The 15,072-nt window shown below is 58.4% G+C and overlaps 1 protein-coding gene and 2 long non-coding RNA genes across 4 annotated transcripts; 2 read left to right on the top strand and 1 right to left on the bottom strand.

Moving 5' to 3' along the window:
- The first annotated feature begins 1,374 nt into the window (after window positions 1-1,374).
- Window positions 1,375-5,746, top strand: LOC125625582 (uncharacterized). The gene is made up of 2 exons (XR_012665977.1): window positions 1,375-2,880; window positions 3,892-5,746. It is a non-coding gene; the product is annotated as an uncharacterized LOC125625582 (long non-coding RNA).
- Window positions 5,747-7,089: 1,343 nt separating this feature from the next.
- On the bottom strand, window positions 7,090-11,307 carry LOC142070007 (uncharacterized). Its single transcript, XR_012665976.1, has 3 exons — window positions 11,218-11,307; window positions 10,323-10,472; window positions 7,090-7,570 (listed from the first exon to the last, which is right to left on the bottom strand). It is a non-coding gene; the product is annotated as an uncharacterized LOC142070007 (long non-coding RNA).
- Window positions 8,687-13,144, top strand: LOC142068289 (persulfide dioxygenase ETHE1, mitochondrial-like). 2 transcript variants are annotated; one of them, XM_048827829.2, is made up of 7 exons: window positions 9,316-9,472; window positions 10,290-10,434; window positions 10,703-10,851; window positions 11,167-11,296; window positions 11,749-11,838; window positions 12,033-12,149; window positions 12,345-13,144. In XM_048827829.2, the coding sequence occupies exons 1-7, from the start codon at window positions 9,413-9,415 to the stop codon at window positions 12,395-12,397; spliced, it is 744 nt and encodes a 247-aa protein (XP_048683786.1). In that variant the 5' UTR covers window positions 9,316-9,412; the 3' UTR covers window positions 12,398-13,144. The 2 variants fall into 2 exon arrangements, with proteins under 2 accessions (XP_074979001.1, XP_048683786.1); XM_075122900.1 differs by lacking the exon at window positions 12,033-12,149 and having other exon boundaries at window positions 8,687-9,472.
- Window positions 13,145-15,072: the final 1,928 nt, after the last annotated feature.

Below are 15,072 nucleotides of genomic sequence, written 5' to 3'. Positions count from 1 at the left end.
CCTCACTTTCCCAGGCCTGTTCCCGGGGTTTGCTCTCCCCCATAGACCCCAGGGGGCCCAGACCCCCTCACCTCCCGCCCCAGGAATAGCTGCAGGAGCCTGCACGTGGCCTTGGCCTAGAGAAAGGGCAAGAGGGAAGGAGAATCGGCTTCCCCCCCCCCCCACCCCTGAGAGCTGAACTCGCCACCCCCACCCCCCATTCCTTCCTTCCTCCCGTCCTGCTAGTTCTTTCCTTTTCCCTTCCTTCCTCTCTAGGGAGGGGTAAACCCCGGCCACAACCCCCACTGCTTAAAAAAGGGAGCCCCCCATCCCTCGGTCTGTTCCCACCCACCCTGACCCCTGCAAACAGGCTCAGCCAGCTGGACACCACCTCGGAGCCAGGCGCAACGCTGGTGGGGCTCCATCCCAGCTGGAGGGGGAAGGTCTTTCTGCCCAGCGAACTCCACAGGGTTGGGATGGAGCCACCCCAGACACCCCCCTTCAATAAGGGGTGCTGCCCCTTTAAGGCTGCAGCCCTGAAAGAAAGGAAGTGTGGGAGATGTAGTCCCCGGGGTCGATGGGTGTTGTAAGCTGGGCAGCAAGGCATGCTGGGAAGGGACCAGGGCTATAAAAGGGGCTCCCTTTTCGGCTACCAAGAGGAGGGTCCGGGTAAATATGGGGGGTTGGACACCTTAGCTAGCCAGCCGCTGCGAGACACTCCTGGGGCAACTGGGCACCACTGCGCATGTGCAGAATTTGGGGTGTCCCCCCCCCAGCTTTTCTGTGTTTCCCTGCAGAATACGAGATGCCGCTGGGGCCACGCGCCCTTCCCTGGCCGTGGTCTCGAGCGGGCACGCTGGGAGCAGCCGGGAGGGGTGTAAATCACCGCTGGGGCTGGGCGTGCCCGCTGCAGAAAAGCAGGCCCTTCTGCGGTGGCGGGTGCACGGCTGAGTCTGTGTCAGGGGGCGGGGGGGGGGCTGCAGGTGATCCCCCCCCCCGCCACCTCCGTGCAGCCAGGGGCCCGCGCTCCCCACTGGCAGGCAGCCCCGGAGTGTGCCCCTTGTCCACGTCGCCGCGCCTGCCCTGCAGAGGCGTGGGGCTGACGCAAGCAGCTGTGGGGAAACCATGGGGAGCCTTGGCCAGGGGTGCCATGGGGGGGGGCACCTGCCCCCTGATTTTCAGGCTGCACAGCTTCTCCAGGAGCGGGGTTCTCCAGCTGCGGCTCCCAGTGCTAGGGACTTGGGAGTGGGCCAGGCAAGTAAGGGGTCAGTTGGGGTGTGAGGGGGAAGCAGAGGGACCCCAGTGGAATGGGGGAGGAGGAGGAGAGCTCCCCAGTGGTAGAACGGGGTTTTTTGGAGCCTGGGGGTGGGGGGGGCTGTGGGATGGGAAAGGGGAGTCAATCTCCAGGGGAAGGGAGAGATGAGGGCACAGGGCTGAGGGGGAACGGTCCATGGGACAAGGATCCTGATGAGGGAGGGGAAGCTGAGGAAGCGTGGGGGGGCTAGGAGTAGCTATGTGGGTCTTGGGGTGTGTTTGCCTACTGAGAAGCAGGGAGCCCCCTCACCTCTGCCTGGGAAGAGACTGGGACAGATCCCACTATGCTAATGCGTTCTCTGTGCCATCAGCTCTCTCTGCCTTACCCCCAGCTCCCGTGTTTCCGGGTAACCTGCACCCTGAGCCTGCAGCAAGGATCCACGTGGGCACAGGGGTTTCTGTCTCTCTCTGCTCCTGGGGGGTTGTCTGTCTCGTTACAGACAGACTGGCTGACAGGGATTTTGCAATAAATTACCAAAGTAGTTGAAAGTGAGGGGATGATATGGGATTTGGGGGGTGGGATAGCTCAGTGGTTTGAGCATTGCCTGCTAAACCCAGGGTTGTGAGTTCAATCCTTCAGGGGGCCCTTTAGGGATTGGGGCAAAAATTGGGGATTGGTCCTGCTTTGAGCAGGGGGTTGGACTAGGAGACCTCCTGAGGTCCCTTCCAACTCTGATATTCTACAATTCTAAGAAAATGCACAGGGTTTTTAAATGTTGTGCACAGAACTTTTTGTTTTTTTGGTGCAGAATTCCCCCCAGAGCAGGGAGCCTGGCACCATCTCGCCGAGCTGCCCCAGCAGCATTCTCTGCTGTTGCTTCCAGCCCTGGATCTTAAAGCAATTAACACAGGTTAATTAGTGGACCCTGACAAACCTTTCCTTCCCTGGGGAAACTGAGTCAAGCAAACTCAATGCTATTATACAGTGAGGGAAACTGAGGCAGAAAGAGGTGAAATCTGTGCAGGACAGCTGGGGATAGAACCCAGTAGCCCTGGGTCCTAGAGCCCCCTTGCTCTAACCACTAGATTCCTTTCCCCTCCCAGAACTGTGAGAGAACCCAGGAGTCCTGGCTCCCAGCTGGCCCCTGCTCTAACCACTTGACATCACTCTCCTCCCAGAGCCAGGGATAGATCACAGGAGTCCAGGCTCCCAACCCCGCCTGCTCTAACCACTAGACTCCCCTCCCCTCGCCGAACTGAGGAGCGAACCCAGAAGTTCTGGCTCCCAGGCCCCCCTGCTTTCAGCCAGGTGACCTGTGAAATCCGGGGTGTGGCCGATTCTCCAGTTCCCACCCACCCGCCCCATGTTTATACCAGGCCCACGCCACAGGTGTGTTGGGTTGAGGTTATATGATGCCAGCCAAGGTGGCAGAACCTGGGTGAAGGGTGGGAATCTGGGGGGAACGTGGGCAGGGGCAGAGGAGACACTAAAGGGCAAATCTAATGAACGTCCTAGTTGCCTGTGTGCTAATGCACGAAGTATGGGGAGTCAACAGGAAGGGCTAGAGATCCCCGTGAAGAATCCCAATTACGACACACGGTGCATCACAATGACTCGGCAGGTTAACTCCCGTGACTGCAATATCGGTACAGAAGGGCACGGTTTACTCAGGCGGGCAGGGACAGAGGGAGGAGGGGTTGCTGGTATAGCCAAGGTGTCTGCACCTGCTCAGAGGCTGGGATGGGAATAGGAGACGGACTTGTTGAAAGTCTCCGGGTCGGGATAAAAGGGGTAACAACCCGGGGGGGGGGGGGGGGGAACGCCATGGGAGGGTCAGCGACAGACCAGCTAACCAGGAAGAAGAGGTGGGTGAGGCTTTTTTAAACAACTCACAGAATCATGCAAAGCCCAGGCCGTGGTGGCGACGGGGGGTTTCAACCACCCAGAGAACGGCTGGGAAAATAACACAGCCGGGCACAGATCTTGGAATGCATTGGAGACAGCTTTGGGGAAAGCAGCGAGGGGGAGGCGGTTCTGGATTTGGTTCTGACCCACAGGGAGGAACTGGTTGAGAATCTGCAGGTGGACGGCAGCCTGGGTGAAAGGGGTCAGGAAATGACAGAGCTCACGCTGCTAAGGAACGGGAGGAGGGAAAACAGCAGAGATCAGACAATGGACTTGGAGAAGGCCGACTTCAGTGAACTCAGCGAATTGGTGGTGAGATCCCGTGGGAAGCAAGTCTGAGGGCCACAGAATTCAGGGCAGTTTTTAAAGAGACGTTATTAAGGGCACAAGAGCAAACTACCCTGCTGCGTAGGAAGGATGGCAAAAGACCACTCTGGCTTACCAGGGGATCGTCAATGAGCTGAACCGCAGAAAAGAATCCTGCAAAAAGTGTAAATTAGGTCAGATTGCGAAGGGTGAACATAAACACACGACACATGTCGGGACAAAATGAGAAAGGCCAAGGCACAAAACGAGATTAAACCAGCTAGGGACAGCAAGGGCAACAAGAAAACATTCTGTGAATACGTGAAAAGCAAGAGGAAGACCAAGGATGGGACAGGTCTGTTACTCAGTGAGAATGGAAAGCCAGTAACAGAAAACGAAGCAATGGCTGAAGTGTAAAATGCTTTTTTTGTTTCCGTTTTCATCAGCCGACTACCATAGTGAACATCAGCGGACATGGGGCAGGATCTGAGGCTACAAGAGGGAAAGAGCGAGTTAAGAATTACTTAGATAAGTTCCATGTCTTCAAGTCGGCAGGGCCTGACGAAATCTGACCTCGGATACGTAAGGAACTGGCTGGCGAGATCTCTGAGCCACTAGCGATCTTGGTGATCTTCCAGAAAACACCATCCTGGCCACTATGGATGTAGAAGCCCTCTACGCCATCGTTCCACACAAAGATGGACTACAAGCCGTCGGGAACACTATCCCCGATAATGTCACGGCAAACCTGGTGGCTGAACTTTGTGACTTTGTCCTCACCCATAACAATTTTACATTTGGGGACAATGTATACCTTCAGATCAGCGGCACTGCCATGGGTCCCCGCATGGCCCCACAGTATGCCAACATTTTTATGACTGACTTAGAACAATGCTTCCTTAGCTCTCGTCCCCTAATGCCCCTACTCTACTTGCGCTATATTGATGACATCTTCATCATCTGGACCCATGGAAAAGAAGCCCTTGAGGAATTCCACCATGATTTCAACAATTTCCATCCCACCATCAACCTCAGCCGGGTCCAGTCCACACAAGAGATCCACTTCCTGGACACTACAGTGCTCATAAACAATGGTCACATAAACACCACCCTATACTGGAAACCTACTGACCACTATTCCTACCTACATGCCTCCAGCTTTCACCCTGAACACACCACACGATCCATCGTCTACAGCCAAGCTCTGCGATACAACCGCATTTGCTCCAAGCCCTCAGACAGAGACAAACACCTATAAGATCTCTATCAAGCATTCTTACAACTACAATACCCACCTGCGGAAGTGAAGAAACAGATTGATAGAGCCAGAAGAGTTCCCAGAAGTCACCTACTACAGGACAGGCCCAACAAAGAAAATAACAGAACGCCACTAGCCGTCACCTTCAGCCCCCAACTAAAACCTCTCCAACACATCAAGGATCTACAGCCTATCCTGAAGGACGACCCATCACTCTCACAGATCTTGGGAGACAGGCCAGTCCTCGCTTACAGACAGCCCCCCAGCCTGAAGCAAATACTCACCAGCAACCGCACACCACACAACAGAACCACTAACCCAGGAACCTATCCTTGGAACAAAGCCCGTTGCCAACTGTGCCCACATATCTATTCAGGGGACACCATCACAGGGCCTAATCACATCAGCCACACTATCAGAGGCTCGTTCACCTGCACATCTACCAATGTGATCTATGCCATCATGTGCCAGCAATGCCTCTCTGCCATGTACATTGGCCAAACTGGACAGTCTCTACGCAAAAGAATAAATGGACACAAATCAGACGTCAAGAATTATAACATTCAAAAAGCAGTCGGAGAACACTTCAATCTCTCTGGTCACTCGATTACAGACCTAAAAGTTGCAATTATTCAACAAAAAAACTTCAAAAACAGACTCCAATGAGAAACAGCATACTGGAATTAATCTGCAAACTGGACACCATTAAATTAGGCTTGAATAGAGACTGGGAATGGATGGGTCATTACACAAACTAAAAACTATTTCCCCAGGCTAATTTCCCCCTACTGTTTCTCACACCTTCTTGTCAACTGTTTGAAATGAGCCATACTGATAATCACTACAAAAGTTTTTTTTTCTCCTGCTGATAATAGCCCCCCTTAACTGATCACTCTCATCATAGTGTGTATGGCAACCCCCATTGTTTCATGTTCTCTGTGTATATCGATCTTCCTACTGTATTTTCCACTGCATGTATCCGATGAAGTGGGCTTTAGCCCACAAAAGCTCATGCTCCAATAAATTGGTTAGTCTCTAAGGTGCCACAAGGACCCCTCGTTCTTTCTGCTGATACAGACGAACACCCGCCACCACTCTGAACCCTGTAGCGATTCTCTGTGAGAGCTCCTGGAGGACGGGAGAGATCCCAGAAGACTGGAAAAGGGCAAATATTGTACCTAGCTACAAAAAGGGGAATAAGGACAACCAGGGAATTCCAGACCAGTCGGTTTCACTTGGGGTGCGCAGAAAGATAATGGAGCAAATAATCACACAATCCATTTGTGTGCACCGAGAAGATAATCAGGTGATAAGTAACACTCGGCATGGATTTGTCAAGAACAAATCGTGTCAAACCAACCTCAGATCCTTCTTCGACAGGGTAACAAGCCTGGTGGATCGGGGGGAAGCAGTAGACGTGGTCTATCTTGACTTGAGTAAGGCTTTTGATACAGTCTCACATGACCTCCTCATAAACAAACCAGAGAAATCCAACCTAGACCAACCTACTCGAAGGTGGGTGCACACCTGGTTGGAAAACCGCTCCAGGGAGCAGGTGTGAGCGGTTCGCAGTCAAGCTGGAAGGACCCCTTGAGTGGGGTCCTGGAGGGATCTGTCCTGGGTCCGGTTCTGTTCAGTGATTTGGATAATGACATAGAGAACGCACTTATAAAGTCTGAGGACAACACCAGGGTGGGAGGGGTTGCAAGCTGTCACAGTCTCCCAGGCCCCGGGCTCTCTCAGCTCCGTACAGCCCCTGGGACGAACCCCCCAGTGTGACAGCCCTTCTTGGGGGTCACAATCTCTCATGGGGGTTAATGGGCTCCAGTGCCTCCTGGAAACGCATGTCTGAGCCTCCAGCAGCCTGGCTCTGCCGTGGGCCCCCTCAGGGAGTCCCCTCGCTCTGGGCCCCCGGGACCCCCACCCCCAGAGGGAGCAGCACCCCCCGATCTCTAGCTGCAGGGACTCTTTGCCAGCATAAAACAGGAGGTTTATTGAATGTCTGGACCCAGCCCGGGCAGTTCTCGGGGCCCTCGGGCCTGGCCAGTCTCAGCACCATCCAACTGGCTCTGTCCCCGTCCCCATGGGCTCCGGCTGCTCCCTGTCCCCAGCCCAGCCCCTCCTTCCAGCCGAGCCCCCTAAATCCCCTCCCCCACCAGCCCCTCCTCTGCCCTTTGTCTTCCATGCCAGGTAAACAGGCAGCCTGGGCCCCTCTCTGCGGTCCTTTGTTCGCCCCCGGCTGGACCCGGCTGGCTCCCAATCTCCAGACTCGTGTCTGGGGTCCTGGCTGCTAGGCGAGGTCACACCTGGTCCCCTGCAACCACAAACCCCCTCCCACCCCCTCGTTACACACACAGCACACAGGGAAACTGAGGCACACACAGTGTTCATGCAAAACACTAAGAAAATCCCCCACTTTGTTACACTAGCGCGCTGGAGGACAGGATTAAGATTCAAAATGATCTGGACAAACTGGAGAAATGGTCTGAAGTAAACAGGATGACAGTCAATAAGGACAAATGCAAAGTGCTCCACTTCGGAAGGTTGCATGCACACAGAATGGGAAATGAGCGCCTAGGAAGGAGTCCTGTGGAAAGGGATCTGGGGGTCAGAGTGGATCACAAGCTAAATGTGAGTCAACAGTGCAATGATGTGGCAAAACCAGAGGCCGTCCTTCTGGGATGTCTCATCAGGAGTGTTGTAAGCAAGACACGAGAAGTGATTCTTTAGCTCTGCTCAGCCCTGATGACGTCTCACCTGGAGTCTCGCGTCCAGTTCTGGGCACCACACGCGACGAAAGATGTGGGCAAATCGGAGCGAGTCCAGGGATGAGCAATAAAAACGATGAATGGTCTGGAACGCATGGCCTACGAGGGCAGATTGAAATTAGTCGGGAGAAGAGAAGACGGGGGCGGGGGGACGACAGGATAACAATCTTTAAGTACCTAAAAAGTTAAGAGGAGGGTGGCAGATTGTTCTTGTGCACTGAGGCCAGGACAAGGAGCAGTGGGCTTACATGGCAGCGAGGCTGGTTTAGGTTGGACATTAGGAAAACGTTCCTACCTGCCAGGGGGGTTAAGCTCTGGGGTAAATTGCCCAGGGAGGTGGTGAGATCTCCATCACTGGAGGTTTTGCAGAACAGGTGGGACAGACACCGGCCGGGGTGGGCTGGGTAATACCTAGCCCTGCCTCGGTGCAGGGGACTGGACTGGATGGCCGAGCGAGGTCCCTTCCAGGCTGACATGTCTATGAGTGTCTGATTTCTCCCCCCCCCCCAGCCTCCCCTGAGATAGCCAGTCGCCCACCTGGCGCAGGATTGGAGTCGGCACCCCCTCGAGGAGAAGGGCCCTGTGCCCGGGGAAAGGCTCCCAGGAGGGAAGGTGCCCGGAGTGGGTGGCAGGGGTGGCTTGGGGGCCGGGGGGGGGGATTGTTTGTGGCTCTGCGTGGATCCCCCATCCCGCTGTGTGTCTCCCTGAACATCCAACTCCATTGAAATTAACTAGGGTGACCAGGTGTCCCAGTTTGACAGGGACAGTCCCGATTTTGGGGTCTTTTTCTAGGCTCCTATCACCCCCCACCCCATCCTGATTTTTCACACTTGCTGTTTGGTCACCCTAAAATTAACTGGCCCCCCAGGGGTGGGAGCCAACCCACGCCCTGGCTCGGAACGATCAGCCTGCTGCAAGGCAGGGAAACTGAGACACAAAGAGGGGAAAGGACCTGGCAGAACTGGAGAGAGAACCCAGGAATCCTGGCTCCGGCCCACCTCCTCTAACCCACGAGACCCCCTTCCCTTCCCTTCCCTTCCCTTCCCTTCCCTTCCCTTCCCTTCCCTTCCCTTCCCAGAGCCGGGGAGAGAACTCAGGTGTCTGGGCTCCCCCCTCCCCAACCCATTACCTCTCCCCAGCCACTCTACAAACAGCTCAGCTGCTTCCTGAAAAGCAGAAACCCGCAGGGTTGGAAGCAGGGGAGCCTAGAGATCTGGAGGAGGCCCCTGGCCGGCTGGTGACCAGGGCTTCCATAGCGAGAAGGGGGGACTCCGTTGGGGGCCAGGGGGTCCCTGAGAAGGCAGGTGAGGGAGAATCCTGCCTGCCACGACTGTCACCGCCCAAAAGGGCTGAAAGGGCAGAGTTCAGTGTAACTACACCGCAAGGGCAAAGGCCTGGTTAGACTGGTTGGGAGCCAGGACTCCTGGGTTCTCTAGAGATGAGCGCACACCGTTCAATCCCGTTGTCTGTGGGGTCCCTGGGGCCAGTCCTGGGACCGTGACGTGATCATTCCCTCCTGGCTGCGCCGTGGTTACCAGGCCTGTGGTGGCTCCGGGGCCGGGGAAGGGGGGTGATTTTGGGCCCCTGGGAGCAGGCTGGGGACGTGCCGTGGCAATAACATGGCTGGGGAACCGGAGCCGCTGGGTGTGAAGAGACGGGAACTCCTGCTGGGGGGTGATTCTCTCTGGGAGGGAGAGATTTACCAACCGGCAACTGATGCCATGGTGGAGGGAAAGGAATAGAACCCAGGAGTCCTGGCTCCCAGCCCCACCCCCCAGCTCCAACCGCTTTTAGATCTCCAGCCTGCCCTGTCCTCCCCGCCTCTGCCTCCGCCCCCTTCCTCCCCTCCCGCCCCCACCGTCTGGCATTTAAAGGACTCACCCCCCCCCAGCCTGGCACCAGCGCATCACCCAAGGCTCCAGCCACCAGCACGCTCCGGCCATGACCCTGAGACAGCATTGTACCTGCCGTGCCCAGGGCCAGGGGCTGCTCTTCCGGCAGGTGAGCTCCGGGCATGGGGGTTGGGAGCCAGGACTCCTGGGTTCTCTCCCCATCTCTGGGAGGGGAGTGGGGTCGAGTGGTTAGAGCAGAGGGGGCTGGGAGCCAGGACTCCTGGGTTCTCTCCCCATCTCTGGGAGGGGAGTGGGGTCGAGTGGTTAGAGCAGAGGGGGCTGGGAGCCAGGACTCCTGGGTTCTCTCCCCATCTCTGGGAGGGGAGTGGGGTCGAGTGGTTAGAGCAGAGGGGGCTGGGAGCCAGGACTCCCGGGTTCTAGCCCCATCTCTGGGAGGGGAGAGGTGGCTGGTGGTGGGAGATGGGAGCCTAGACTCCTGGGTTTTCTCTGTGGGGCTCTGGGAAGGGAGTGGGGTCTAGTGGTTAGAGCGGGAGGGCTGGGAGCCAGGACTCCTGGGTTCTGTAGAGATAAGTGCATACAGTGCACTGGTGTTGGGTCCCTGGGGGCCAGCCCCGGGGCCGTGCCGTGATCATTCCCTCCTGGCTGCGCTGTGGTTACAAGGCCTGTGTGGGCTCCGGGGCAGGGGGTGTGTGATTTTAGGCCCAAGGGCGCAGGCTGGGAACCCAGTAACGTGGCTCGGTGCCGAGCAGGGGAGACGGAGCTGCTGGGTGTGAAGAGACGGTAACTCCTGCTGGGCTGTCAGGGGTGATTATATCTGGGAGGGAGAGATTTACCAACCGTCAACTGATGCCATGCTGGAGGGGGGAGGGAAAGGAATAGAACCCAGGAGTCCTGGCTCCCAGCCCCCTGCTCTAACTACTAGACCCCACTCTCCTGCCGGTGCTAACTGGATCTCCCCTCCACAGCTCTTTGAGCCCGTGAGCTGCACCTACACCTACCTGCTCGCGGATCTGAAGACCAAGGAAGCGGTTCTGATCGACCCGGTTCTGGAGACGGCCAAGCGGGACGTGAAGCTGGTGAAGGAGCTGGGCCTCAATTTACTGTACGCAGGTGAGAGCAGCTCCCATGGGATCTGGATGGGGACTGTCCTGTTGTGGAAGGGAATGGGGTCAGGGCCGTTCCCCTTTAAGGGGCGCCGGTTCAGATCCAGCCCCAAGGCAGGGACTGGCTGGCTCAGGGGGTGGAGAATGGGGAAAGGCCCCATGTCCCTCTAGAGGGCATCGGCCCCGATCCGGCCCCAGGGCAGGGACCGGCTGGCGGGGCGGGTGGGGAGCGGGTCAGGTTCCCATCTGTAAATCCCTGGTTCTGCTCCGCGCAGCCAACACCCACTGCCATGCAGACCACATCACGGGCACCGGGCTGCTGAAGACGATGCTCCCAGGCTGCCGCAGTGTGATCTCCCAGGACAGCGGGGCCTTGGCCGACATCCTCCTCCGCGAGGGCCACGCCCTGGAATTCGGGGCCTTCGTAAGTCACCTGGGCACTGGGGCTGGGAGCCCGGACTCCTGGGTTCTCTCCTCAGCTCTGGAAGGGCAGGGGGGTCTAGTGATTAGAGCGTGTGTGTGTGGAGGGAGGGGGAGTTGGGAGCCAGGACTCCTGGGTTCTCTCCCCAGCTCTGGGAGCAGAGTGGAGTCAGAGTAGCAGTCTGGGAGCCAGGACTCCTGGGTTCTGTACTTGGCTCTTGGAAGGCCTGGGGTTCCAGTGGTGAGAACAGGGGGGGCTGGGAGCCAGGACTCCTGGGTCCCATGAAGAGGTCATGTCGCTGGCTCCTCCTGTCTGCAGGCCCTGGAAGCCCGCTCCACCCCTGGACACACGGACGGCTGCCTGACCTACGTGCTCAGTGACAGGACCATGGCCTTCACCGGGGACGCCCTGCTGATCCGGGGCTGCGGCCGCACCGACTTCCAGCAGGGTGAGGGCGAGCTGGGGTGATGGGGAGGTGGGTGGGGGGGAATGTGTTACCAGGGGGAGGGGTTTCTTGGAGGGCTGGTGAATGGTTACCGTGGGGACAAGAGGATACATCCCCGGGATATGACGGTGGCTGCCATGGCAACGGGGGACATCTCCAGGTCATGCCCAGCAGTTGCCATAGCGATGAGGACCATGGCTGCTGGTTGCCAAGGGGATGGCAGGGTGTGTCTCTGGGGCTCAGCCAGTGGGTGCTGTGGGGATGGTGGGGGTGCCGTGCCAGGGGGTTCAGAGAGGGGGCGCTGTGGGGGACGGGCAGGGTGCTATGCTGGGGGGGTATGGCAAGAGGGAGCTGGGGTTCCCATGGGCACTGGGGGATGTCAGGGGTGCCATGCCAGGGGGTTGGTGTGTCCCTCACCCCATGGTAACCAGGCCCCACTTCTCTCCGCCCCCCAGGCTCCCCGGAGACCCTGTACCGCTCCGTGCACGAGAAAATCTTCACGCTCCCCGGAGACTGTCTGATCTACCCCGCCCACGACTACACGGGTGAGTCCGAGCGCGGCGCTAGGGGGCGCTGTGCTGCAGGGGGCGGGGCTCAGTGGGGCAGTCAGGGCTGGCCCCGATGCCCCAGCCCGGCACTAGGGGGCGCTGTGCTCCAGGGAGCCGGGTGGGGGGCCCGCAGGGGTGGGGGCTCCCCCTGCTGGTGCTGTTTCTCACCTGCCCCCTGGCGCCCCCTGCAGGCCAGACGGTGTCCACGGTGGAGGAGGAGAGGACCCTGAACCCCCGACTGACCCAGAGCTGCGAGGCCTTTGTCCAGCTGATGAACAGCTTGAACCTTCCTCAACCCAAACAAATTGGTGAAGCTGGGAGCCAGGACGCCTGGGTTCTCTCCATGGGCTGGGAGGGAGAAGGGTTGGTGGGTTAGAGCGGCGGGGGGCTGGGAGCCAGGACTCCTGGGTTCTATTCCCAGTAGTGGGCCGTGGATGGTGTAGAGGAGGCCAGGACCCCGTCCCGTTCTGTCTAACCTGTGTCTCTTTTTCTGTCCTTTGCAGGTATCGCTGTCCCGGCAAACCTGAAGTGCGGGATCCAGGATGTGGAGACTTAGCCCCACCCTCTTTACTCCAAGGCCACACCCCTCACAACAAGCCCCTCCCACCTCCACATAGGCCATGGCCTCTCATTGACCCGTAAGGCCCTTTGGCTTGGGGGTGGCTGTCCCTGAGTCTCACTCCGGTCCCCACCTTTAAGTGAAAGCTGGGAGCTCCCTCCTCTGTGTCCTCGGCGGCATTGTGCATCCATTAATGGGGGTGGTTAAGGTTCCCTTCCCCCGCCCCCCGCCAGCCCCCCATTCCTCTGACACCCCCAGTCTGGCATTAGGGAGTCTGCACCTTCCTCTGCTTTGGCTGTCATGTGGGGGTGTCCCCCTGGCCTCCCCTGGGAAGCAAAGACACCCCTCCTCTTCCCTGAGCCTGCAGTGCTGATAGCAGAGAACCCCCAACACAGGCCAGTGGCCTGCATTGAGGTTCGAGAGAGACCTCAACCCTCCATGCCCTGTGTTTGAATAGCGGGGTGCCCTGGGGGAACCCCACTTGGTTTGGTTAGGTCCCTCCCCCACCCTGCAGCTGAACAGGGCGGAACCCCCCCTCCCAGGGGCTCGGGGTTAGTGCTGTTTGCACTCACTGGACTTTCCCCATCTCTGCCCCCTGGGTCTCTGGCGAGCCCGGCCCTGGACTCCCTGCTCTGTGGGGGGCGAGGGCAAGGGAAGGGGGCCCTGTCTGGGAGCAGGGCTGAACCTCGGCGGGGTTTGGAAACGAGCTGCTGCTGCCAAGAGAATAAAATTCTGTTGGACCCATTTGGACTTGAGTTTGCTTCACAAGGCGAGATGCCGGGGTAGATGGGCCCATGTGACTCAGGCAGGGTGGGATATTGGGCTAGTGGGCTCCTGGGGCTGAGGTTGGGGGGCAGGACCCCAGGCTGGCTGGGCCCATGGGGCCAGCCTGTTACTGCAGTTTCCCACCAGAGGGTGCTGCTCCCTCACTTTTTTCCCGGCCTGTTCTCCGGCTTTGCAGCTGGGGGGTTGTGGGTACTCTCCTCCCCCATGCCCCCTCGACTCCCCCCTAGGAACAGCCGCAGGTGCCTACACGTGGCCCTGGCCCTGGCCCAAAGAACGGCGAGAGGGAAGGAGACTCGGCTTCCTGCCCCCTGCAGAGCCAAACTTGCCCCCCATCCTTCCTTCATCCAATCCTGCTAGTTCTTCCGTCTTCCGTTTTCCCTTCCCTCCTCTCCAGGGAGGGGAGAGCCACAGCCCTGGCGTTCCCCCTGCCTCGCTTGAAAACGGGACTCTCACCCCTCCGTCTGTTCCCACCCACCCTGACCCCTGCAAACAGGCCGAGCCAGCTGGACACCACCCCAGAGCCAGGCGCAATGCTGGCGGGGCTCTGTCCTAGCTAGGAGCCGGCGGGGGGGGGAGGGAGTAAGGGGAGGGGTCTTTCTACCTGGTGAACTCTATGGGGCTGGGATAGAGCCACCCCCAGACACCCCCTCCAATGAGGGGTGCTGCTCCTTTAAGGCTGCAGCCCTGGAAGAAAGGAATTGTGGGAGATGTAGTCCTCAGGGTTGTAGGCTGGGCAGCGAGGCATGCTGGGAAGGGGGCAGGGCTATAAAAGGGCTCCCTTTGCTGCTGTCTACCAAGAGGAGGGTTTGGGCAGAGGTTGAGGGGATTTTATGGGGCCCCCTTCTTGCTCTGTGGGGTTCCTCAGGCAGCCAGGGGCTGAGAGCTCAGCACTAGCAACCCCAGCAGCTCTGGCTTGGGGTCGGGAGACAGCTGATTGCAGGACTCTCTGCTGGTGCTTCCGGCCCTGAATCTCAAAGCCATTAATGTGGGTTAATTAGTTGAGCCTCATAAACTCTTTTGCCATGGGGAGCGGAGTCAGGATCCTCATTCCTGTTATACAGTGAGGGAAACTGAGGCACAGAGGTGGGAAATCTCTGCTGGAAATTCCCCGCCCATATGCTCTAACCCACTTGATCCCACTCCCCTCCTAGAGCCAGGGAGAGAACCCAGGAGTCCTGGCTCCCAGCCTATGCTGACTGTTCCCACACAAATGCTGGAATCCCACAGGCCGGTGGTGGGTTTGAACAAGCCCCTGGGGAATCCCACAAAGACCTGTCAGCTGGGGAAGGGGTAGGGGGAAGACAGAGATCTGGGGCCAATTAACCCTTCAATGGCTGACTGCCTGCCCTGCCCCCACTGCTCCCCTACACTGACCTTCAGGGGGCAGCTCTTCTTATCAGGGCCTGCGGACTTTGCACCCAGCTCTGGGGTGTGTTGCAGCCATCGGGGAGGGCACAGGAGTCCAGTCCCTCTTCCACAAATTGCCTGAGGCCCCCTGGTGGCTGGCGACAGAGCAGCTGGGGGGTGTATGGAGAGAAGGGATGGCCCTGACCAGGGGGGCGGGCTGGCTGGCTCCGGGGGACATGGGACCCTTCCCCTGTAGGTGCACTGGCTCCCATCTGTTCCCAAGGTGGGAACTGGCTGGGGGCAAGGAGTGGGGGCACGGGGCCCTTCGAATTAGCCCTCTTATATTTTTTAAACTGGTTCTGGTTTTCAACCCGCAGCTGCAGCGCCCTGCCCGGCTCTCGTGGGAACAAAGTTCCCAAGGGAAACTCCCGGCAGGTAAATTTGGGTGTCAGCCGGCAGGACTCAGCCTGTCTCGATCTGCCAGGCCCGGGGGAGACAAACTGGTTTCTCTCACGGATGTCGGACTCCTCCCTGGGAGC

This window comes from Caretta caretta, chromosome 24, assembly GCF_965140235.1.
Source record: "Caretta caretta isolate rCarCar2 chromosome 24, rCarCar1.hap1, whole genome shotgun sequence".
Lineage (NCBI taxonomy): Eukaryota > Metazoa > Chordata > Testudines > Cheloniidae > Caretta > Caretta caretta.
The sequence above is the reverse complement of the archived record's forward strand: the minus strand, read 5'-3'. Positions and strand labels throughout refer to the sequence as shown.